Source organism: Drosophila kikkawai, chromosome 3R, assembly GCF_030179895.1.
Source record: "Drosophila kikkawai strain 14028-0561.14 chromosome 3R, DkikHiC1v2, whole genome shotgun sequence".
Lineage (NCBI taxonomy): Eukaryota > Metazoa > Arthropoda > Insecta > Diptera > Drosophilidae > Drosophila > Drosophila kikkawai.
In genome coordinates this window covers 23,354,061-23,377,938 of record NC_091731.1, presented here as the reverse complement: position 1 = coordinate 23,377,938, position 23,878 = coordinate 23,354,061, and the positions used below count along the sequence as shown (strand labels likewise).

Below are 23,878 nucleotides of genomic sequence, written 5' to 3'. Positions count from 1 at the left end.
AATTTAATGGCGAACGAACATAAATATGTCTGGCGGACAGCGTATACGCAATATCCACCCTCAGGCATTTGTTATCATTGATAAGTGTGCTCCACAAACAGGGTGTCCTGATCATGAATCACCCTGCTTCAAGAGTTAATAAGCGCAAAGACACCCATTTCATAAATGCCGAGCGCAGCCCTTTTGGCATGCCAGTGCGTATACTTGATATGGAGTGCGGGTGCTTGTGGTCCTGTGTGGGAGCCTCTCTGTGTGTGTATGTGTGTGTATCCTGTATACGCACTGCTGGCCTGCTGCTGTCGGCATTGGAAACGATGGCGAACGGAGGACGACGGCGGCAGCGAGGATAACAACGACAGGGAGCTCAGAGCTCGTCAGTTAACGACGCTTGTCTCAGTTGCATCCGAACGCTCCAGCAGTAAACGTTATCGAAACTGGCCAAGCGCAAATCAAGGTAAGGTTAGAAGCCATTTTGCAAACTGGGCTGCAGGAAAAAAAAATTGTTAAAATACACAAATTGAAATCAAACAATAAGTGCTAAACGGCAGCGTCAAATAAAGGGTCGGCAATTAGTGAAAGTCCGCGGCCCAGCCCAGCTAGGAGGTGCGATGGCCAGGAGCCATTGCCAGCAGGTTTCGCTGGGTGCGGCCCCAATCAAGCTAAATGTTGGCAGAAACGGCGACGTTTGATTTGAGTGTGTGCTAAGTGCTAAACAATTGCCGCTGCGACGGCGATTAATTGTGCAAAACTCGAAATTTTCCACAATCCCAGTCGGGGTTATATAAGCCAGTGAAAATTTTTGCCCCAAATTAGCATGTATACCAGAAACCCAGTTCTGTATCTATAACCCAGTCGCCTCGTTCTCGGCGCTGCTGCGGAGTCTGCGTTCTGCGCAGCGTCCCAGGACCAGCTGGACCCGTCACTGGGCTGGCGTCGGGGGGGTGGCATCGCCACACACACACAGTCACAAGGATGTGGTGGCACTGACCTAGTCGAGGAAATACCAGAGCAACAGGAGCCGAGGCAGGCCTGCGCACGCAAACACCTGTTGCGGGACATGCTAATGGCTCGGTTTTATGAATGACTCGACATCACAGCTGTTGCACAAGCCCCTTGATTTGTGTCCTTGCCATTACAGCTGGCCACCATGGTGACCAATGCCGCCGCAACGGGGGCAGCTGCAGGAGCAGCAGCAACAAGCACCACCACCGCCACAAACAACAACAACCTGCAGACGAACAACAACAGTCATGCGGCGAACAACAACAACGATGACTTTGACTTTGACCAGGACAACGGACTGCAGGACCTGGGCTTGCCAGTGTCCGTGCAGACTTTCCTTTGGCGCCAAATAGCCCCCTTCATCCGGCCCAAGCTGGGCAAGCTGCACGAGTCTACCTGTCTGGTAAGTGTGGCCCAGGTGGGCAGGCCAAAAAAAAAAAAATTAAGGAAAAAAGCTACAAAGGTCGAACATGAAGCCAAATGGGAACGCTCCCAAGTGAAACTGTGAACTGTGCTGTACATTCGCTATGCGTGTTTGTTGTAAGGATGGACTGTGTAACATGCCGAAACCAAAAAAGAAAGAGAAACTGAATTGGCATTCAGATTGGCACTACCAATTCGACACCAAAGAAAATTGTGTTCAATGTTTTGATTTCTCTCAGCTAAATTCAAGGAAAATGGAAATTCAAAAAGCCATCTTGACATTGATGTTTGATGTTTTTATATTTTTCTGCATTTAATTTACTTTTCTTTAACCAATACTAACACGGTCACCTTCCACGAACTAAGCCACAGACTATTCTATCATATACAGAACCAGGGAATGTCTCTAATTTTATAGAATATTTTTTTTTTATCATGCCCACCCCAAAAAGTATGCTCTACTTTTTGCCGCTTTGAGCCATGTTTTAGAGACATTTCCTGGGGATGTTACATTCAGTATGCTTTCCACACGAAACCAACTAAAACCACAATAACAATAACAAACTGTACAAATAACATTGTAAAATCTTTCGCAATTTGTCTAAATCTGAATGTAGTTTTGTCAACATGCACCGGGACACCATGTAAGTTATAAATGTTTGTGGTAGTTCTAGCCTCTTTCTAACCCCAAATGCTTGTTTACTCAATTTACAACATTGGAGTTATTTCTCCAAATTTTTTGTATATTGAGGAAACTTCCTATATTCCCTTTCGGTTTTATATTGTAGATGTTACGTGTTTCATGTGCCTATGTTTAAGATTTGTTTTGTCTTAAATTATTTATTTTTTCGCTTTACTAGTAGCTTTGACTCTATATATTATTTTATAACTATAACTTTACTATACATTTCTCACCCCTTTTTTGGTGTCCAGGAATCGAAGGAAGCCTGCAAGGTAAGAATCATCATACATATATTTTAGAGAAGATCAAATATCTAATGTTCCCGTTGCAGTCCTTCGAAAAAGTTTTGGTTCAAAACATCCAGTTTGGTCTCTCGCCGCCGCTTACCAAGGCTCTGGGTGCCATTCCCCGATGGCGCCTACTCCAAGGAGCCCTACCACATGTTATGCATGCCTGTGCTGCCCTGCTTCATAACCGCGTCAAGGATATGCAGGCCATTGGACCTGTGGAAACCAAGCTGCTCTACACCATGCAGTGGATCCTACTGTATGCCGCCGAGGAATGCGCCGATGATGAAGGCGGCGAGGATCTGGGACTGGGCGAAACGGCTGAGCCCAAATCCAAGTCCATAGATCAGTACTTGTTTTCGGTGCCAACGATTACGGTGAGTGAACGGAGTGCTCCTCTCATTCTTGACAACTCACACAATTTTCTTTCTCCTCCAGCTCTTTGTGTACCTCTTTGCACCCATCATACATCATCTAAAGGAGTCGGATTTTCAGAACTTTCGTCTGGAGAATGGCATTAAGCTCTGGCAGGGTATGTGGGACAACCGTGCACCGGGAGCGCCTTGCTTTACGGCTTCGGTAAAGCCCAAGGCCCGGAACCTGTTGTGTGCTCCCACTCCAAAGGGATCTACGGATGTGTTTCCCGCCCGTAAGCACTCCCTTAGCGCAGATGCCATGTCCCCCAAAGCGGACTCGCCGCAGAGCGGCATTTCTGATTACGGCAGGCAGGATGAGGAGGTTTGATTTCCGAAATTTCAAGGTCGTTAAAACATTGATTCTTTTGATTAATATCACAGGGTTCCTGGGTATCCTCACCCAAGGAGTTTGCCTTTCCCGAAACCATACCAGAGGAGGCTTCCAGCGTGGAGGATGAACGCGTTGTCATATTTAGACTGCCTTCGGCGCCACAACTAATGGATAACTCTTTCTTTACGGTAAGTTTAAGATTGAATACATTTTGAAGATATACAATGTTTAATTTTTTGCTTTACCAGGCCGATGCCAGTCTGCTCCAGCAACAGCAGTCCCAGAGTCGTCGCGGCAGTCGCCAGTCTATGAACTCCCGCGACAAGGACAAGGTGCCTTCCACCAAGTTCGAGTTCGATCAGCAGGAGCTGATGCGCGGCGCCTCGATGAAGGAGAAGCGTAGTGCCTCCATCGAAAAAGAGACCGACTCGGACAAGTCAGACAGCATCAAGGCGGATGTATCTGCGGCCACCTTCCTCGATGTGGCGGTGCTTCGTTGCCTCTTCATCTCCCACTGGCAGGAGGAGGGAATCTTTTGGAGCCTACAGTACCTGTACAATCGGTAAGTTCTTATGGAATAAGACCAACTTATTCCATGAGATGATTGACACAATTCCTTTTGCAGTCTCAGCGACATTGGGGAAGAGGCAGCCATCACCTTGAACCAGCCTCGCAAGCGATCAAACTCCTTGCCCATACCCCAAATAGAGATATCACTCTACCAAGGACCCGGCAGCAATAGTCGCGACAGTCCAGGGAGCTCTGTGGTCAAGGACTACATCGAGATACCCGAGCCATCGCCCACGGTGACTGCCTGTGTTGTGGGTAAGAGAGATCTCCACAAGATTTTAGGGATGGAATCATTACAACTGAACTTTTTGCAGAGGAACCCCAAAGCGCACCGAGCACCAGTGAAAGGCGTGGCAGCGAGAAGAAGAAACGGGTCAAAATGGCGGATCTGCGGGCCTTCGTGGAGACCAAAATGTTCTCAAAGTCGGAGAAGAATTTGGAAAAAGTAGGGCTAGATACAAACTCTGCCAATGGCAAGACACCAACACCACTGCAACATGCAGTAAGCGGAGTGAAAACTTATGTTTACTGTTCTTAAGTGTTTCTGCTTGGCATCCCGCTTATAATCCCCACATAAATATTCCATAGTCAATGGTGTTTGTTTGGCTTGAGAGTTTAATGTTGATATATGTCCCAGGACATTTTTTTTATTTACTGACTGTAACTATATATTTACTTTGTTTTGCTAGGAGTACCACCGCAGCCTGGACACTGGTGAAAAGAAGCTATCGCGTTCGGCTTCCATGATCAGCCGAGAGCCGGCCAGCAACTTGATCAAGGGAAAATCCATGCCCAGCCTCAGGTAAGCGAAGATCCTCTGACCACCTCGTCTCAACCACCGAATGCATTCGACTGACTCTAAATCAGGCCTCTGACACCAGAACCAAAAACATGAACACTTCCAATCGTCTCTCGACTCATTCTATGCTCTCCAGCTAATGCTATATATTCTATACCTTGTATACGACTTGTACTTTGACTTTCTCCTTTATGAACAACCAGCTGTCTGCTTGATAGCGGGTGAGTTTTGGTCTGCCAAGCAACTAAATACGATTTTTCCCAATCTCCAAGCACACTATATCTATGTCTATATGCTCTTTGCCTGTCTTTAAACGTGCTTCAGTCACAGTTTTCTCCCTCTTTTCCCGTCTACCGCCTCGCCTGTTTACCTTTGGCACCTGTCCTTGCCGTTTCTTTGGCACCTCTCCCCGGCTTTTCCCCTATGTACCCTCAACCAATACCCCCAAGCTTGCTGCACTCCGTTTTGACTAATGCCACACACGCTTTCTCGCACGTCTCCTACAAAATACAAGATTTTACAGATACGTAGAGCCACCCAGGGCGCCGAGGCCATCGCAGGCCACCTGTCCGCGCTCCACGGCGTTTTACCCGCGAAATCCCATCATTACCGTCACAGAGCACACGCCCACACCCTCGCCAGACTACATTAAGCGACAGGTGAGCACCTATATTGGGTCAGAGTTAAGGTCGAGATAACCCTGAGTTTAATTGTGAAAAAAAACCCTCTACATTTCCACAGGGATCCATTGACTCCCAGCTGGATGCCCTAAGTAATGGCGGAAGCATTGCCGGCGGCAATGGAGGAGGCAATGGCAGCACCGGCATGGGCAGCACGACCACCCGTTACCGTGGCCAAATGCTGCGCTCCCACACGGACTCCCATATCGATTATACAGGCGTGGACGAGTCCGAGGCGCCTGGCTCGTCCTTCTACATTACCCGCGATGGCGGCATTGACTACGAGATAATCCTGCTGGCCATCAGCAATGTGTTCAAGCGGGACCCGGCCCAAGTGTGTTCGCTTCGTGTCTTGGAGGCGGGACTAAACATATGCGAGCTCCTGATCGAAATGGGTGTCCTCAAGTTGGGTGAACATGCCCACGAGATATCCATGAGCATAACTAGGCGAGCTCTGCAGGTCCTGGGTTGTCCACACGGCTGCAATGACGGTAATTTACTTTACACTTCATTGAAGATGATCTCTTAGTGTTTCCCTTTTGCCACAGGTGTTCGAGGTCCTCCCGCTGACTTCCTGCGCAACCAGTGCCAGAAGATCCTGTCCCGAATGCTGCGACAGGCCGGCCAGCGGACCAAGCGATACATGCAGGAGATGGTCCGAACGTCACCGCTGCCAGAGCTCATCGACTACTTTCACGCCTTCCTGGCCTTCTGCGTGGACCCCAGCTCGCTGCTGTCGCCCCTGAGTAAGTGTTGACCCACCGAGATCCGATGGCAAACCGCAAATGCTGGGCTTGGATGCCAACCCAAAGTAGGCGCACCGAATCCCCATTTAACGCTCGTTCCAACCAGTCTTTTGAGTTCCATTGGCCGTTTTGTGTTGGGCTTCCTATCTGGCTTTTGATTTGCTCATCCGTCATCCTTCATTTGGATCCCGGATCCCGTCTCCCGCCTACAGTATCCCGCATCCCCCATGCTGTTTGTGGTTCTATTCTTGCATGCCGAGACCTTTGCTAATGCTTTTGAGTTGTCCCTCCCGATTCTTTACTGTCACCACCAATACGTTGTATATATGTGTATGTATAAAATGATGCAATAGCTCATAAACGTCAGAGTGGATATAAAAATGCTAACACCGATCTTGGCGGCGTACCAGGTCAGGGCGGCTATTCGACCAATTTTAGCGGCGGCATGAGTGGCGGCGCCGAGGCTCAAGTGGTTGGGGCAGTCTTCAAGCCCCTGGTCAGTCGCTTTGTGGAGGCCAGCAAGGACCTGAAGGGCCCCGAGAACATAGCCCTTTACGGCGACATCCGGCAGCTGGTTACCTATGTCAAGGGCGCCCATGGCGGACCCTTCCGTCTGGTGGCCCTCAGCGGCATCCTGGCTGTGACCCCAAGGCCCCACAAGAAGGGACCGACCTCGCAGACCACGCGAGTAATCAGGTGAGTGTCCGTGGTATATCCTATTACCAAGCTTCAGGATCTTAAGTTTTATATCCATTTTGCAGACACATTCCCCAGGCCAATGTCCCGCAGAGTTCGCAGAACGACGACAATCGCTCCCAGCGTCGCCTGCTGCTAAAGAAGCGCAGCACCTCGTCCGCCTGCGCCGTGGTGAGTCACGACTTTGAATCATCCACGTGAGACTTATCCCCTTTCCTGCTTTCATTTCTTGCCTTGCAGAGCCTGCTGGAGACGGAGGCGTGCGAGGAGCACTACAAGACCAGCCAATCACCGCTGAGCAACTTCCGGAGGCGCACAACCGGCGTAAGGCCCACGCTGACACCGCGACATAGCGAGAGAGCCCTGCTCTCCGATTCCACGTCCAGCTCCGAACGCAATTCGCTGGGACGGCTCAGCGGCTTGGTGCGCTGGTTCCGCGGCACGCCCAAGGAGGCATCGTCCATTGACCTGGAGATCGGGTCCCTCAACCCGGAGATCTCCTCCACATTCATGCGGCACGCCTCGCTAAAGATCCAGCGCGGCCGGTCGAGCGATGGCATTGGGCGGTCCATTCAGCGTGCCAAGCGACGCGTCGAGCGGCGGCTGAACCGTTTCGGTGGCATTGTGAAGGGCAAAAAGAAGGTTGGTGGCATCGAGGAAACGGCCGACTTCAGCCGGCGCAGCTCCTCGGACATGTGCGACGGGCCACGCGAATCGGAGGTTGTCATCCTCAAGGAACGGAAGCTGGTGCCCACAGAGCCGGTGCGGGTGGGCATGCTACGGCTCTCCTTCCTGCTGGAGACCTGTGCCCCTGGCTCCTTTCCGGATCCCCAACTGGTGGCTGCCGTTCTGGATCTGGTCAGTAAAAGCCAGCAGCTTTTTATTTGCGCCTTAGATCCTTCTCAGATTAATCTAACTTGTTAAACTCTTTATGTCTGCAGCCCCAAGCTCCTCTTGTGGCCCGGGCCACTTTTCTGCTGGAGTGCGCCCACTTCGTTCATTTGTGCAACAAGGGTCAGTGGCCCGCCTGGATGAAGCAGAACGTGGGCAGCTACCGGACCTCCGGGGCCAACATCAACATTAACCAGATGAAGCATCAGGTGAGCCAAACGAGCGCCAGACGCACTCACATCCTGCAACGAGCTGCCGGGAAGATGTTCCACCAGTGGGCGGAAATGGTGGGTGCCCGTCTGGAGGAGATCCTGTTCACCGAACGTCTGCAGTACGAGGCGGTAAATGCTAGCCTCACCGATCCCGAGAAGCAGCGCGAGCTGCTGCAGCAGGACGAGGAGGAGGATTTCCTAGACGAGACATCGGTCAATCCGCATGGCAACGATTGCCCGCACTCCCTGAAGCTGATTGCCTGCGTCCTGCTCTTTGAGATCACCGCATTCTTGAGGGACACGTACCTGATGCTTCCCAAGACATCCAAGCTAATCCACCGGGACAAGCCGGCGCCGTGGGAGAAGGTTTACCGCGAAGCCAATCGTCGTTGGTCAATGGCCCTGAGTTCTATGGGTCATTCACAGACCTCGGCTCAGAGTCTGCAGTCGATAGCAGCGGGCAACGATGTTGCTGGTCAGTCAGAGCGAAAGATATCCTTTGTCCTCCACGAACCGGATAATGAGTCCGAGAACAGCAGCAACACAACGCTGACAAAGGAGGGAGGCGAAGAGGGTGGGCTTTACTATTAAAAGTTTCTGTCTTAAAGACTTTATTAAATGTTTTATTCCATAGCTCGTCGTCCCACAGCCTCTGCTGTTCGTCCATTCTTGTTAAGACGCGGCACTGCCACCACCACAGGCGGATCTTTCAAGCGTCGCTCTCTGAAGCTTCGTCGCAATACCAAGGACAGCAAGGATATAGAAACAGATTGTGAGTGCAATCAAGTATACAACTTCCTGGACATAATAATTGTTCCTATAAATCCATCCAGTTAACATGCAATCGCGACGAAAGGTTTCGTCTCTATCAGATCGCAGCGACACCTCGGAGCAGGGCATGATTAGTGGAGGCGAGGAGTCACCGGGAATCCTTAGTGACGATCAGCAACCAGAATCGCCCACTGACTCAAACGAAAACGATGACACGGCCAAGAATATGCCCTGGCTGAAGGCAGTCATCGACATGATGTCCAGCTACAACTACTACTGCACCCACAAAGGATACTGCCATCCTTTCTGCTATAAGCGTCACATGCGCTCCTGCACCCGGCTAGTTAAGGCCACACGGAAGGTGAGATCCATCTATTAAATTAAATTAATTTTTAACACTTCGCCTCAAAAGGTCTATGGCGAGGAATTTGGGTTTACCTTCGATGCCGATCATCCCAATGTCGAGCCAACGGTAATCAGCTCCAGCAAACCCCACACTTCAAGATCCCGCTCCACGCGGAAAGTATCAGAGCAGAGCTCCACCCAGACTTCTCCTTCCAAGCGCAAGGATAGTTTGTCACGCAAGGATCGGTAAGTAAACTAAATTACACACTCCAGAAACAGAGACTAATTTTACATAACCAGCATAAGTGATGACCCTGACCTGGAAATGGCTGAGAAACTGGCCAAAGCCTTCCGCCAGGAGAAGGAAAAGAAGCTGCAGGAGGAGCCACCAATTCTCAAGTTTATTCGCATCCATATTCGCAATCTGTTTCACTTTCCGCTGGCCACCTTGCTCAAGGGCGCCGTTGTGCTTACCGAGGAGATGGTCATCGAGGCTATGCCAGCTGCATGGGAGCTCCTGCTGGAGACGAACCATGATACGGCCACTTCCAGCGCCGCTGTCTTTTTGATGGGCTCCGTAAAGGCCCAAAACTTTGCCTTCGATATCATGCAGAGGGCCCTAAAGCACAAGGATCCGGACATAAGGATTGGGGCCATCCAGCGGTATTTGGTGCTCTGGAAGTGCCGCTTCCACGTCTGGCCGCGAATGGAGGAGAACGCCCACGACGTTACGTTTAAGGTGCCGCCAGGCGGCATTGAATTCACTCTACCCTCACCCAAGATTGGTATCGAAAGTCTTCCTGTGGTGGATCCGCCGTGGATGCCAGTTCAACAAACGAAGGACATGGACGTCACACTGAACCAAGATAGACATGTGAGTGAGAAGGCTGCAGAGACTCTGGGTTATGTACTGGTCAGGAGGTGATCTTGGGCGACCAACCAATAACTGTTTCCATTTTCTAGCGATCCCTGGTCACCGCCACCAAGAGCCGTAAGATGCAACAGACGGAGGCCATCCGGAACGCTCTGCGCCAGCAGCGGGACAAGCAGAGGGCGGAGCGGCACAGCTTCCTTATTACCATGATACCCATTAGCCAGCAGGCCTCTCACGAGCCAGGTATGGAGAAGCTGGAGGACCACGAGATCGAAGAGGATCTGGACGGAACCCGCATGTCCTCGCACCTGCACCACTCCCACTCGCTGTTCCCCTCCGTGCTCTGCTCGTCCGTGATGCAGATCGTTGGCTGCCTGGATGACGCCGCCATCGGTTCAGACGGCAATGCGGTGTACGAGATCGCCTACCAGGTGATCTGGGTGTGTCTGGTCGAGGAGTCCGCTCTGTTCCTGCGCTACGTGTTCGAGCGTTTGACTCGCGACCGACAGGATCAAATGTTTAAGCTGCTGCGCCACCTCATCCGATTCGTGCCCCGTCTGCCGCAGCAGGCGGCCTTTGCTCTCTACAACTCGATCATTGGGTACATCATGTTCTATGTGAGATCTTCCAATGAGCTCAAACAAGAGGTAATCCTTGGAAGTTTCCTTGTTGCGTCAGTTTACGAATACCCTTCTTTCAGCTTGTGGGGTCTGCCCTTTCGGTTCTGTGGATGGTGGTGCACTCAGTGCACGGCATCATGTTCAAGGACTTGAAACAGATCCTTCGAAAGGAGCAGTGCGATGCCTCCATCCTGCTAACGGCCAATGTGCCTGCAGCCAAGAAGATCGTGGTGCACGGACCGGCTGATGACGACTACAACATACCCTCGCAATTTCCCGTGCAGGAGGACACACTCTTCTGTCAGCTGCTGAAGGAGGCCCTGGATTACTATCCCATAGATGAGAAGAACACCAGTCACTACTGCCTGGTGGACTACAAGAGCAGTAAGTGGAAGATGTGTTCTATTAAGCCAAGTTATTCACATGGTTTTCCATTTAGGTAAAATTCTCAATCCGAATTGGTACATTCGCGATCTGTACTTCTTCAAACGCTCCCAGTACCCGGAGGTGCGTCTCATGCTGATGCGTCCGGAAGAGTCCTTCCTGGCCCTGCAGAAGCAGGAGCTAACCAAGAAATTTGTCGAGATTGGAAAAGTTCATCTGACCTGGGCGATCCTCAAGAACGTCGACATGGTAGTGCAGCGGGTGGTGTTTCTGCACGAAGAGCTGATGAAGCTGCCCTCGTTTCCGCGCAAGGCTCTCGAAGTGGATCTGGATCTGCACCATGGCGGCGAGTACGGAAAGGTGCTGCTCGGGTTGGACGTCCTGCACAAGTTCATGTGGGTGCGACTGATCGCCCGCATGTTCGAGGCCATGGCTGGTAATTTCGCCTACTCCGCAGACATCCAACTCTTCCTGAACGTCCTTTCCGGCGCCTCCATTCTGCACGCCGAAGATTCCTGCATCATGCGCTATGTGATGGCCACCTTCATCAACGCCGCCTTCAACTTTAAGAACATCTTCTCCACGAACGGTTACTTTATGATTATGCCCACGCTGCTACAGGTCTACTCCCTGCATCAGACCAACAAGCTGATCACCACCACCATTGAGTACGCGGTCAAGCAGTTCTATCTGCTCAACCGGAAGCCCTTCATCCTGCAGATGTTCGGCTCCGTTTCCGCCATTCTGGACACCGACGAAGACGGCACCTATGGAGAGGCCCACAAGGTGCAGTCCAGCTGTCTCTTCAATCTCCTGCTAAGTTTGGAGGACCCCTCGCCGGATCCGCTAAACATTGCGGAATTGGTCAAGGAGCCAAAGCCTCTCAAGGCCATTGACTTTTGCTATCACGACGAGGACGACGACGTGACCGTGCTGGACTGCATCACACTCTGCGTAATGGTGGTTTCCTACTCCGCGGAGAGCACCCGAGGATACCAGATGCTGGTGAGTTGCATCTTATCACCAATTATTACAAATTGATTATTAATACTACACTTTCCAATTTCAGATTATTTTGGAGGCCATTCTGCCGTGCTACTTGCAGCAGATCCAATCGCCCAGCTACATTCCGCTGCAGGGAAAGTCCGAGCGCGACATTATCCTCCAGCTCGCAGTGGCAATTCGCACCATGGTGCACAACTGCGAGGGCCTGGCCAAGAGCTACAACGGACCGTATCGGAACAGTCCAGAGCACAAGGGCTCCTCGCAGCGCAACTGCAGTCGCGGCCCGCCCTGTTCGCCTGGCCTGGACTTTGAGGAGGAGTCACACCCCAAGTACTTGACGGATGCACGCACTAAGAACATGATGGACTCTGCCGAGGATTCGGAAATGATTCGCACTGAGTACCGGAGACCCCGAGACGTACTGCTCTCCGTGGTGGCGGATTTCCTCACAAAATCCACGGCTCGACTGGCGGAGCTGGCCAAGAAGATGCCCAGTGACACCAAGCCAACCGAGGTCCTGGACGCTAAATGCCACATCCGCCTGGCGGATATTGCGCACTCGCTTCTGAAGGTGTCGCCTTACGACCCTGAGTCCATGGCGTGCCGGGGTTTGCAGCGCTATATGCAGGCTGTTCTGCCACGGGCAGAGTGGTCTAACGACACTCTTCGCAACGCCTTGGTCACCATTCTGCGGCGCATCGACAAGGTGTTCCTTAAGATTTCAAAAAAACCCTCAATTCGGCGCAACACCGACTGGGAGGCGGCCGCCGGCCTACTGAAGGGCATCCACGAGACAATAATCCGGCACTCATACGTCCTCCACTGGCAGCAAATGAAGGTCCTTATCAGCACTGTGCAAAATCTGATCGTCAATGAGCCCGGATCCGGCATTCCCGAGGGTGTCTCCAGCGCAGGGGCGGCCCTCATGTCTCAGAATCCACCGGCCTTTTTCTGCTCAGCCGTGGTGCGCCTGGTGGCCCTCCAAGTGGTCAGCCCCGTGGACTGCTTCTCCCTCGTCCACATTTGCGGGGGCAGCGCAGAGTTTGCCACGCAGGAAAAGGCCGAAGGCTTTCTAATGCATCTGATCATGCCGCTGTGTCTGAAGGTCTGCTCGGGACGCGGTGTATCCGACGTGGGTGAGCTCAAAATGACGGACGTGACCTTTTTGCTGACCGCCGTTCTCAACGCAATGAGCCCGCCGGCAGGTCGCACCGGTCAGGCTGTGTCGCAGATTAACCGTGTCACCGGGGACCTCCGTGCCGGGTCCCTCACTTTCACGGGCAGTCGGGACGCCAAGCGTCCGGCTCGCATCTCCGGTTCCCTCTATCAGGCCGCCTTTCTGGCCCTACGCATCGTTTGCATCTGCTTCGAGAATCGGCTGTCCAACGAGTGGCCACGCATCGTCCGGGTGATGAGGGATTTGGGCAGGCGGAATGAAGCTGCTCCAGACTTGTGGAGCTTCATGGAGTTTGTGGTCACCCACCGAACGCCCCTCTATATTGTCCTGCTGCCCTTCATTTTGCACAAGGTAATAAGCGATGTCTAAATTGTATGACAGGAAGTAACCATCTTCTCAAGGGGTGTCACTTGGTGATCCCAAGGAACTGAAAAAGATTCTTTATGTGACTTAATTTATACTCTTTATTATTTGTCTTTAAACCGGGGAAATCTGAGCATCGCTAACCCATAACTCTTTCCAGATCTCGCAGCCACCCATTGGAGACCACGAACGGCACATGCAGTTCATCATCAGGGAGAGACTTCGCGGAACGCCGCCTCAGGGCGGAATCAAGTCGAAGGGAGCCCTGCTGCTGGAGTTGGCCCGGGAGCTGCGCGACCTGCGCGACGAGCTGGAGGAGAAGCGATACGGTAAGACCGGGTTAAGGGAATCATTACCCATTCTTGCATCCACACACACGCACTCATTTCTCAGTCTCCACAGATCGCGAGAGCTCCGAGCAGAAGAAGAGCGACACCCCGGCGGCAACCAGTGCGGCAGACGCTCACAAGTCGCAGCAAAGACCTTCACTCATATCTATATTCACAGGGACCACCACCGGCCAGGCCACCCACTCGCACGTCTCCGCCGTGCCGATCGACTCGCGCAGCGGATCGGGGGGCATCTGCACACCCAGCGACACGCTGTCGCAGCAGACGCTGCACCCGCCGCGGGAGTCGTTGTCGAGCAGCTCCACGGGCCGCGATCCGCACACGACGACCAGCGAGAGCCAGAGCGGCGAGGCGGACGCAGGCTCGGCGCCGACGCTGGTGGGGCCCACGCCTAGCGGATCGGGTCACGGCTCCGGCTCCGGTTGCGGCACCGCCTCTGCCGTGCCCTCGCACCTCTCGCACTCGCAGTCGCTCCAGCAGGCTCCCTTCAAGGCGCAGCCCCCGAAACTGCGCTTCGTCTCGTCCGTGGAGTTCCGGCACTCCTCCGGAGAGACCTCAACCACGCCGCTATCGCCGGAAAGTCCGGCCGAGGACAGCTCCGGGGATCACACCCGCTCACGTCTACAGCGCTCGAAGGCAGCCAGCCGGAAGACCTTCCGGCTAAAGCGCAGCCGTCTAACGCCCATGGAACCACCCAGCATTGTAAGCAGCTCCTAAAATCCTTCTTTCCCAGTAAATTACAGATCAACTCACTATTTAAAGGTCACCTCGCACTCCCAGGAGGAGCAGCCACAGCCGCCCCAGCCCAAAACACTCGGCGAGATATCCTGGGACTCCGTTTCGCAGACATCCTCGACGTCGGGCTATCGGGATAACAACAGCTTGCAGACGGGCCTGCTCTCACCGGACGGATCCCTGGGAGGACTGACCCTGGGCCGGTCGCCCTCGCAGCACTCGCTCCTCATGGTGTTCGAGGGCCAGGACGAGGACACGCTCATTTAACAATCACAGAACGGCGACCGCGCCTACGAACTCTAGAGGCAAGAACTCTAGAAAGATTGACTAGTTAACAGGAATTTGGAATGACGGTAGTAATTGGATGTTACGTTTTATAGACAAGTAGTTGTTTTCCATTGTGTGCCCATTTTGTATTCGATAGGTAAAACTAGAAACTAATAAACGAACTTGGTAGCCGTTCTAAATTGGGCAGGTTTTTATCTGTTACGAATGAACCCTATTTTAAACCGATTGCAAGATGAATCAGATAGTTTTAGGTTTAGATAAAACTTAATTTTGATCTTAAATTGTTCCAGAAATACAGAAGAAAGGTGCTTTGCAATTCAAAAGAGCGCCAAGCTTTATAATATGGCCAGGCATTATTCTAAAGAATAAGATAAGAGGCTAGCGTTCCAAGCTTTCGTTGATAGCAATCTACCCCACTGGGTTATACTCTTCCAGGGTACTATAATTTTAGTCAGAGGTTTGGAAGGCAAGGTAAACCGCTTGTCCGCCTTTAACTATAACATATATTTTTAAAAGAGACTTCCCCGTTAATTCTGATCAAGAATATATATAATTTATAAGGTCGGAAAAGACTCCTTCACTGCGTTTCATACTTTTGACTAAAATTATAATACCCTTGTAGGGTATAATAATATAAATTTTTTTTCAAATTTATATCTATTTAAAAATATTTTTTTAGATAAGTAAAAAGAAATCCCTTATTCATTTTATTGCTGCAATCGGAAAATTTACATAAAAAAGAAGGTTTCAAATTCAATCGATTCTATAGGAAGGGTATACAAACCTTGGTTTCGTAAAGTTAGTTTCGTTTCGTGTTTATGTTGATTGTTGATTGTTCAGTGTTGCCATAGATCAGTGATTGCCCTTTGGACTTACACTATGAATCTTTGGATCCAAAGGTGTTTGCTGCATACTAACGGTGACAGTTGAATTTTGTTTCTCCCTGCAAAACGGTTTGCTGTGCGCTTAAGTCTACAGTCGAAATTTGTCTCTTACTGCGAACGGTCGATACAACTGAAGCTCCAAGATGATCAATTCAGGAAAGTTAGCCGGTCGAACGCTTTTCATCACAGGCGCCTCTCGGGGAATAGGCAAGGAGATTGCCCTGAAAGCGGCCAGAGATGGAGCCAACATCGTTGTCGCAGCCAAGACGGCCGAGCCACATCCCAAGCTGCCTGGAACTATTTTCTCAGCGGCGGAGGAGATAGAGAAGGCCGGCGGAAAGGCGTTTCCCTGCGTAGTGGACGTGCGGGACGAGAATCAAGTGCGCAGTGCCGTTGAGGCCGCAGTGGCCAAGTTTGGCGGCATCGATATTGTGGTGAACAACGCCAGTGCCATCTCCTTGACCAACACGCCCGACACGGACATGAAGCGCTACGATTTGATGCACAACATCAATACACGCGGCACTTTCCTGGTGTCCAAAGTGTGCCTGCCGTATCTCCAAAAGAGCAACCACGCACATATCCTGAACCTCTCGCCGCCGCTGAGTATGCTGCCCAAGTGGTTCGGCCCCAATGTGGCCTACACCATGGCCAAGTACGGCATGTCCATGTGCGTGCTGGGCATGGCTGAGGAGTTCCGGGACCAGGGAATCGCCGTCAACGCCCTCTGGCCTCGCACAGCCATCCACACGGCTGCCATCGAGATGCTGACCGGTCCCGACTCTGCCAAGTGGTCTCGCAAGCCTGAGATCATGGCAGATGCCGCCTACGCCATTCTGAGCAGGGATCCCAAGGAGGCCACTGGTCAGTTCTTTATAGACGACGAGGTGCTGGAATCGGTGGGTGTAACGGATCTCACCGACTACGCCTGCTTCCGGGAGAATGCCGACGCTCTGATGGTTGACTTTTTTGTGGAGGAGAAGGGAGCTCCTGCTGGCGGTGCCGCTGTTGCATCCAATGCCAAAGCTAGTGTCTCAGGCGGCGATGGGATTCCTCAGCTGTTCCAGAAGATCGAAGCTCTACTCTCTCCCGAAATCGTATCGAAGACGCAGGCCGTGTACCAGTTCAACGTCAGCGGCGCCGAGCAAGGAACTTGGTTCCTGGACCTGAAAAACGGTTCCGGATCCTGCGGTGCTGGAGCACCGCCCACAGCTGCAGATGCCACCATGGACATGAACTCGGAGCACTTCTTGGACATGTTTTCCGGAAAGCTCAAGGCCACTCCTGCCTACATGTCCGGAAAACTGAAGATCAGCGGAGACTTCCAGAAGTCCCTCAGGCTGGAGAAGGTGATGAAGGCGCTGCAATCCAAGCTGTAGATGCCTATGCTTTGTAGATGCCTCTTTTGTGTTATGTATTTCCTAATAAAACGTTATTCTGTAGCCATTAGATTTAAAACAAAACATAAATATTGGGCGGCTATTAGTGTGACCAGATCTTGCTTCTTCAAAATACCTTTCGCTCTTCTGGTATTTGTTCTGCTTCTCTGCCCGGTCACATTATTGTTGATAGGTAAAATTTTGGGTAAATAATTTTTGCAATTAGTAAAAGTATGTGTGCAGCTGGACGTGAATAAATAACTAGTTCTGACAAAGAAGCCAGCATAGACCGTCGCCATGGCCTCCGGTTCCTACAAGGTACGTCCACATTCAGAAAATGCAAACCGGAAGTTGACTAACCATTGTTCGTTGCAACCGCCAGGACAAGACCCTCAAGCTGATCAAGTGCTTCTGCGGCTGCAGCGACATGACCGTTACTGAGGTGCGAAGGATCTACACGCTGTCGAACAGCGTCCACGAGACCCTGCTGGATGCGGATGCCAGTCGGCTGCTGCACCGCTTCATGGAGAGTCGACGTTCCGGCGACAAGAACGAGGCGGAGCAGTACCTGGAGATCTATGAGAAGTGCGCCGAGCTGTTGCAGGAGACCCAGCGTGCCTTTACCCAGGACGAGGTGGACGAACTCGTCGATCTGGGGCTACCCTACGATCTGGAGCAGGATCTGAGCAGACGCATGCTGAGCGGCCAGCAAACTGACATCAATCTCGGTCTTTATCGCATTCAGGGCAGATGTCGCACCGAGATCGAGGGCAGCGGGGACTTTCGAGATTTCAGAGACTCTATCGCCGACAAGCTGCGTCGGGTGCCGAAATGATACAGCCCGGTGCATCTGGTGCTTTTTGTGTTTATTCTACAACGCATACCAAAGTCAAGTTGGTACTACAACCTCGCTGCCCTCACCGTTCCCAGTGCCTTTGTGGCCTCCACAATCTTCACCCAGCTCCTGGGGCCGCAGATCAATAGTCATCGTACAACGAACAAATGGAAACCGTCCGCCCTCATCTCACTGGCTTCCCAAACGTGCTAGAGCCCATGCTCACGGAACAATCGCATTCTACTAAACCCTCAGACACGTAACAGACAACTTTTTACTTAAAACATATAGCTTTTTTATATTATATGCTTTATAACTTTGTTATGCACTAGATGTAGAAAAATATTGACAGTTCAGAAATTAAATAAAATTACCTCAAAATGTCTTTTAAAGGGTTTTCGTATTCAGGCGAACTACTTTTTTAGTTATTTATATTTAAACGACTGGCAAAATTTCATAAAAATTGACGCAGTGTCAGAAAATATAATGCTTAAGAAACCTAAAGTGGTTATTATATCCAAATTTTACGCAGAATTTATTTACACTATTAATTTATACAATTATCATCGCTTCTCTGCTATTTTCATTTTATGTTTAAACTCTTTTATTGTTATTCAATTCGAGGTCATCGTTATTTTGATCAATAGTTAACACACGTGATAAAAGAAAATCAAAGTTCATCATACAATATTAATAAAATCGATAGTCTTTAAAAATATATATTATTACTTTTTGAGGCAACTTTGTTAATTTATTCAACATCTAATCGATAAACTTAATAAATTTAACTTAGATTTGCTCTTCTGAAGATAATTTTTTTTTTAATGTACATGCGTTTAAAAAGCCCGCCTTCACAGCTAATCGGAGGCAGTGCTGCCAACTCGAAATCTTCTATCTATTTATCTCGCTCCCACGCCGTCTTACTCTCTCAAGATCTTGACCAAGAGAGTTCCCTAACCAGTGGCGTAGCAAGTTTGTTTTGAGAGGGGGTTTTGAATATCATTGTTCGAAATATTAAATGAACTGTAAAAGCAGTATAAAATTATAAAAATGTAATTTTATTTTAGTTTTGTTTTTATTTTTTTATTTATTTATTTTTATTATTAAATTCTTAAATTTTTTTTTCTTTCTCCCTAGAATCGACAACGGTGTGACAAACCCCTCCTCTTTACAATAGATTGCTACGGGTCTGCAATAAACCTGCTCTATCCTCTCCCTGTTTTTCACATCCTAAGAGTTGATATATTTATTTACTAATTAATTACTAATTTCCTTAAAAAAAATATAACATTTATGAAAGAAAATGCAGGAATTTAAATAAATTTAAATGATGCATTCAACTCTCCTACCGTAACTACTGACAAAAATGTTTTCCATTTAATATTTTTTTTATTACATCTTAAATTAATAAATATTAAATACAAATTAAGAATATTTAATTATATAATTATCTAATTCCAAATTAGTTATTAGTTTTCTTCTGCTATCAACCCTAAACTTTTTAGACTTTTCTAGCTATTTTCCAAAAGCTTTTAAAGCTTTTATGCGATCCGAAGAGTTGGCGGCACTGTTGTTTGCACTTTGGACTTTCTCTTGGAATCTTCGGACCAAGGTCTATAAACTCAGAACTCCAAGATGATCAACTCGGGAAAGTTAGCTGGACGGACGCTCTTCATCACGGGCGCCTCACGGGGCATAGGCAAGGAGATTGCCCTGAAGGCGGCCAGAGATGGAGCCAACATCGTTGTGGCAGCCAAGACGGCCGAGCCGCATCCCAAGCTGCCCGGCACCATTTTCTCAGCGGCGGAGGAGATAGAGAAGGCCGGTGGTAAGGCGTTTCCCTGCGTAGTGGACGTGCGGGACGAGAAGCAGGTGCGCACTGCCGTCCAGGAGGCGGTGGCCAAGTTCGGAGGCATAGACATTGTGGTGAACAACGCCAGTGCCATCTCCCTAACCAATACGCCCAACACGGACATGAAGCGCTACGATTTGATGCACAACATCAACACACGCGGCACCTTCCTGGTCTCCAAGGAGTGCCTGCCTTACCTGCAGAAGAGCAACCACGCCCACATTCTGAACATCTCGCCGCCGTTGAGCATGTTGCCCAAGTGGTTCGGTCCTCATGTGGCCTACACCATGGCCAAGTACGGCATGTCCATGTGCGTGCTGGGCATGGCTGAGGAGTTCCGGGACCAGGGAATCGCCGTCAACGCCCTCTGGCCTCGCACAGCCATCCTTACGGCCGCCATCGAGATGCTCACCGGCTCCGAGTCGGCCAAGTGGTCTCGCAAGCCTGAGATCATGGCAGATGCCGCCTACGCCATTCTGAGCAGGGAGCCCAAGCAGGCCACGGGTCAGTTCTTCGTGGACGACGAGGTGCTGGAATCCGTGGGAATCACGGACCTTACTGACTATGCCTGTGTCCGGGAAAATGCCGACGCACTGATGGTTGATTTCTTTGTAGAGGAAAAGGGAGCTCCTACCGGAGGTGCAGCTTCTGCTGGAGCTGCTGCTGCCGCTCCCGCTTCAGGCGATGGAAAGATACCCCAGCTGTTCCAGAAAATCGAATCTCTGCTCTCGCCTGAGATCGTCTCCAAGACGCAGGCCGTCTTCCAGTTCAACATCAGCGGCGCCGAGCAGGGAACCTGGTTCCTGGACCTCAAGAACGGCTCTGGCTCGTGCGGCTCCGGCACCCCATCCGCCGCCCCCGATGCAACGCTGTCCATGAACTCTGAAAATTTCTTTAATATGTTTTCGGGAAAGCTAAAGGCAGCTCCAGCTTATATGTCTGGAAAACTGAAGATCAGCGGTGATTTCCAGAAGGCCCTCAAGCTGGAAAAACTGATGAAGGCATTGAAGTCCAAGCTGTAGGTTAACAACTTTCACAGTCCCAGTTTTATGTTAGATACACAGAGCCCAGCAGGAATCCATATTGTTCGAAAGATTACGAGATTTATATGTTCCAAGCCTCGATATGGGATCCTAAGTTACGTAAAGTTGGAATTTTGAACTGAAGAATTCGAAAATTTTCTAATATTTATGCTAAGAATGGAACTAGAATAAAGATTTTTTCCAAGACATTGTAAACGATTGTTATTTCTATTTGAAGGAAGAATGGAAGCTACTTCTTGCCAAAAAATTGAAATTATTTTACACATTTTAAGCAATTCTTAAAGTTTCTGGAAATCAGAACTACATTGAAGCATAGTTATGTTTCAGAGCTCTATTCTAAAAGCAATAAGAATATCCAAAGCTTTTTATCTACAATACTCATAAGGACAACTACAATCTTTATATACTTTGTCCAAGGACTTAGGACATTGCAAATTCAAAATGATTTAAAAAGAGGAATGAGCATGTTTACTTATAATTTACATATTGGTTTTTATATTGTAAGCTTTGTGTAATTGTGAAGCACTACAGCTAAAGATATTTCCTGGAATTTCCGGAAATACGCCACCTAATACTAATTTAATCCTTAGTACTGCTTAGGTCTTCTTCCACGAGTAATACATTTCCATGGGCTTGTTCACCTGAAAAGAACAGAGTTAAAATCCAGACATAATTTGGCCAGAGTGATGGCTCACCTTCCAGAATTTGTCGTTGACCTGATGCAGCGTCTGATTGCCGTTGAGGATGACCAGTTGCTGGGGCTGGGGAGCGACGTAGATGCAAAAGTTGAGCAGACGGCAGGCCTCCGGCAGATCGGCGCCCAAGTCGAGGGTCAAGCGCATGGCAAGATACTTGCTGAGATGGTCGACTGTGGCATTGGCCGTGGTTTTGATGTAGCGCACACAGTTCTCCTTGAGGGCCCGTATCAGCTGGTTATCCGCAGACATCTCAGTGGGATGCGGCTTGAAAACCAACTCGATTTCGTCATTGATGCCCAGCTCACCGTTGCCCTCGCCCTCGGTGTCTATATTGGAGTCGCCCTCCGTGCGGCAGTCCATCTGAGAGTCTGATTCCGACTCCTCGGACCGCTCCGAGGTCAGCACCGACATGGCGCGCTTCGGCTTAGTGCTGCTCGAATTGGAGGGCACCGGCGAGGGTGTGCTCCGCATCGAGGGCGGGTTGGAGGCATCGTCCACCTGCATCCGAGTGGCGGAGGTACTGGCTCCTGAGGTGACCGACGACGAGGGCGCCGCATTCGAGGTGGTTGTGTTCGCCGATGCCGCCGAAGTGCCAGAGTGTCCCGGATCCCGGTTGTCGCGGTCGATGCTGTTGGTGTTGCTGTTGCTGTCGTTGGAGGCTGTATCGTGGACATGTAATTGATTAGAGGCATTGCGACCCACAGCGGACCCACCACCACCACCACCAGCGCCGCCAGCAGTAGCACCTGCGCCGGCAGCAGTTCCCCCACCAGCAGCTCCACCAGTAGCTCCAGCATTACCATTACCATTGCCGCCGCCTCCGCCGCCCTTGGTGCGGAATCTCTGGGGTCTGTTCTGGGACTGCAGCTTGATGCCCTCGTTGATGGAGTTGACCAGCGCCTGCTGAGACTGTGTCTGGTTGAACTTGGCCATCACCTTCTCCTGGATGGCCTCGTACTCCTCGCGACTGGGGTAGATCTTCGAGATGAGCAGGTCGAAATTTGGGTCAGCACGCAGCGAGCGCTTGGACACCAGTTTCTTGCGGCACGTTGGGCACTCCTTGTTGCCCGACCTCAGCGCTGTCACGATGCAGTCCGAGCAGAAGCGGTGCAGGCACTCCTTCGTCGTCATCGTCTTCTTTAGCATGTCCAGGCAGATAGGACACATCAATTCGCTGTGGAGGCTCCGCGGTGAAACCGCGATCTCGGTGCTGTCCGTGATTATCTCCTGCGGCTTGCGCTGGAGCTCGTACAGCGACAGCTCCCAAGTCTTGTTCGGCGCCGGGTCTAGCGACGTCATTTTCACACCAATTCTGAGGCTTTTCAATACAGTATTTAGCGTTTTCCCGAAAATTTTCCGAAATTTTCGCTGAATTTTCCGATTTTTTGTTTGCAGAGTGACCGTAGTTGTCAGTGTTGTCGTATGCAAAAAACTAAAAAATCTCAACGTTTTTTTTTTCGGAGGATGGTCACTCTAAGTCTTCCGGCTGAGTGGCAACCTTACGACTAAGCAAATTCAAAAACAAATTTTTAACGGTTTACAGTTAAAAAATAAATAACTTTATGTTGTGAAAATTAATTGTAATTGTATCTGAATAAATAATATGTCATTTTACTTGCAATTATAATTGCATTCTTTACATTTTTAAACAGATTTTTGATTTCTATTAATTTTATATTATAATTTTCGTTTATTTTCTTGTAAATATGTTTTTAGTTTGGGGTTGTCTATTATTCATTTTATTTTATTGGATTGCAACATATTCAAATTTGTTTTTTTGGCTGAGACACGTACGATTTAAGGTTTTTGAGATGATAGTTTTTTAATTTTCCACAGAAACCCATTACTAGAAACTATTTTTAAATAAATAAGCCAACGTGTCACGTTCCGTAACTAAAAACAAGTATTGTTCAATCACATAACAAATTAGGATAAACTAAGCAAATAGGCAAATATATTTTTTGGCTCTCCATTTTCTAAGATAACCTACGGTGTTAAATTCCAACGCCAATCCAGTGGACCCCTGTGCTGGCCACCGATCTGCCAGATCCTTTTCGGTTGACACTCCGTCAACACCTCAATTTCAACGAGTTTCTCGCGGCTGTCAATCAAGGTGGCTGGAAAGCATTTACCGGATCCCGCCAAATATGGCTTAAATGCAGAACCGCCGTTACCTAAATTGCGCCTCAAAGAAATTCTGCAGTTGGTGACGCCGTGTGGGGCCGGCAGCTACAGCGGCGGTGGCAAGGGAATGGGAATGTGAATGCTGCCGCCCGACTCTTAATTGAATTAGAGGCTCGCCGCCACATGGGACACTTAATATCCGACTGGGGGCTCCTCCAGTCTGCATGCGATGACAATGACCCTTGAGCATTCCATTAGTTTCGGTTAGGAAGGAGCGGGGCATATCGGATCGGATCGCGTGCTCCGAGATTCCCAAGCCAAAGGTTTTCCCCGACGCGACGTCCCACTCACTCACCTGTCACATTTACTGCGCATTGCACATGCGCGGCGGGAGTGACGTGGCATAAACCTTAGGC

The 23,878-nt window shown here is 50.0% G+C and overlaps 4 protein-coding genes and 1 pseudogene across 18 annotated transcripts; 4 read left to right on the top strand and 1 right to left on the bottom strand.

Moving 5' to 3' along the window:
* Positions 1–416: 416 nt before the first annotated feature.
* On the top strand, positions 417–14,626 carry unc80 (unc80, NALCN channel complex subunit). 11 transcript variants are annotated; one of them, XM_070286502.1, is made up of 31 exons: positions 417–454; positions 1,139–1,405; positions 2,043–2,069; positions 2,359–2,379; positions 2,439–2,771; positions 2,833–3,132; positions 3,192–3,329; positions 3,390–3,703; positions 3,767–3,966; positions 4,026–4,156; positions 4,401–4,513; positions 4,714–4,731; positions 5,025–5,169; positions 5,252–5,681; positions 5,739–5,936; positions 6,290–6,632; positions 6,698–6,803; positions 6,873–7,490; positions 7,574–8,309; positions 8,370–8,507; positions 8,569–8,867; positions 8,919–9,097; positions 9,152–9,725; positions 9,815–10,372; positions 10,426–10,729; positions 10,785–11,734; positions 11,799–13,262; positions 13,435–13,603; positions 13,677–13,724; positions 13,782–14,326; positions 14,387–14,626. In XM_070286502.1, the coding sequence occupies exons 2-31, from the start codon at positions 1,148–1,150 to the stop codon at positions 14,624–14,626; spliced, it is 9,897 nt and encodes a 3,298-aa protein (XP_070142603.1). In that variant the 5' UTR covers positions 417–454; positions 1,139–1,147. The 11 variants fall into 11 exon arrangements, with proteins under 11 accessions (XP_070142603.1, XP_070142602.1, XP_070142601.1 ...); XM_070286501.1 differs by having other exon boundaries at positions 4,026–4,213; XM_070286500.1 differs by having other exon boundaries at positions 4,026–4,213; positions 13,668–13,724.
* An 826-nt stretch (positions 14,627–15,452) lies between these two features.
* Positions 15,453–16,980, top strand: LOC108083633 (Hydroxysteroid dehydrogenase like 2). The gene has a single exon (XM_017179503.3). It carries the CDS (start codon positions 15,675–15,677, stop codon positions 16,908–16,910), a length of 1,236 nt encoding a protein of 411 aa, XP_017034992.1. The 5' UTR covers positions 15,453–15,674; the 3' UTR covers positions 16,911–16,980.
* An 89-nt stretch (positions 16,981–17,069) lies between these two features.
* On the top strand, positions 17,070–18,130 carry LOC108083643 (uncharacterized). The gene is made up of 2 exons (XM_017179515.3): positions 17,070–17,228; positions 17,293–18,130. The coding sequence occupies exons 1-2, from the start codon at positions 17,208–17,210 to the stop codon at positions 17,743–17,745; spliced, it is 474 nt and encodes a 157-aa protein (XP_017035004.1). The 5' UTR covers positions 17,070–17,207; the 3' UTR covers positions 17,746–18,130.
* A 1,250-nt stretch (positions 18,131–19,380) lies between these two features.
* On the top strand, positions 19,381–20,826 carry LOC108083738 (hydroxysteroid dehydrogenase-like protein 2 pseudogene; annotated as a pseudogene).
* On the bottom strand, positions 20,597–22,771 carry Sce (E3 ubiquitin-protein ligase Sce). 5 transcript variants are annotated; one of them, XM_070286591.1, is made up of 3 exons: positions 21,336–22,771; positions 21,209–21,281; positions 20,597–20,730 (listed from the first exon to the last, which is right to left on the bottom strand). In XM_070286591.1, exons 1-2 carry the CDS (start codon positions 22,635–22,637, stop codon positions 21,237–21,239), a joined length of 1,347 nt encoding a protein of 448 aa, XP_070142692.1. In that variant the 5' UTR covers positions 22,638–22,771; the 3' UTR covers positions 20,597–20,730; positions 21,209–21,236. The 5 variants fall into 5 exon arrangements, with proteins under 5 accessions (XP_070142692.1, XP_070142693.1, XP_017035137.1 ...); XM_070286592.1 differs by lacking the exon at positions 20,597–20,730 and having other exon boundaries at positions 20,957–21,281; positions 21,336–21,997; positions 22,052–22,771; XM_017179648.2 differs by lacking the exon at positions 20,597–20,730 and having other exon boundaries at positions 20,957–21,281; positions 21,336–21,997; positions 22,139–22,771.
* Between the last annotated feature and the right edge of the window lie 1,107 nt (positions 22,772–23,878).

What these genes read in the sequence shown, in the direction of transcription:
- LOC108083643 (XM_017179515.3), top strand. Translation starts at nt 17,208, where the DNA reads ATGGCCTCCGGTTCCTACAAG. An exon ending in TGGCCTCCGGTTCCTACAAG is followed by an intron (nt 17,229 to 17,292) that starts GTACGTCCACAT and finishes TGCAACCGCCAG; the next exon opens with GACAAGACCCTCAAGCTGAT.
- LOC108083633 (XM_017179503.3), top strand. Translation starts at nt 15,675, where the DNA reads ATGATCAATTCAGGAAAGTTAGCCGGTCGAACGCTTTTCATCACAGGC.
- unc80 (XM_070286494.1), top strand. Translation starts at nt 1,148, where the DNA reads ATGGTGACCAATGCCGCCGCAACGGGGGCAGCTGCAGGAGCAGCAGCA. An exon ending in TCCACACGGCTGCAATGACG is followed by an intron (nt 5,682 to 5,738) that starts GTAATTTACTTT and finishes CTTTTGCCACAG; the next exon opens with GTGTTCGAGGTCCTCCCGCT. An exon ending in CCTGGTGGACTACAAGAGCA is followed by an intron (nt 10,730 to 10,784) that starts GTAAGTGGAAGA and finishes TTTTCCATTTAG; the next exon opens with GTAAAATTCTCAATCCGAAT.
- Sce (XM_070286591.1), bottom strand. Translation starts at nt 22,637, where the DNA reads ATGACGTCGCTAGACCCGGCGCCGAACAAGACTTGGGAGCTGTCGCTG. An exon ending in TCAACGACAAATTCTGGAAG is followed by an intron (nt 21,282 to 21,335) that starts GTGAGCCATCAC and finishes TGTTCTTTTCAG; the next exon opens with GTGAACAAGCCCATGGAAAT.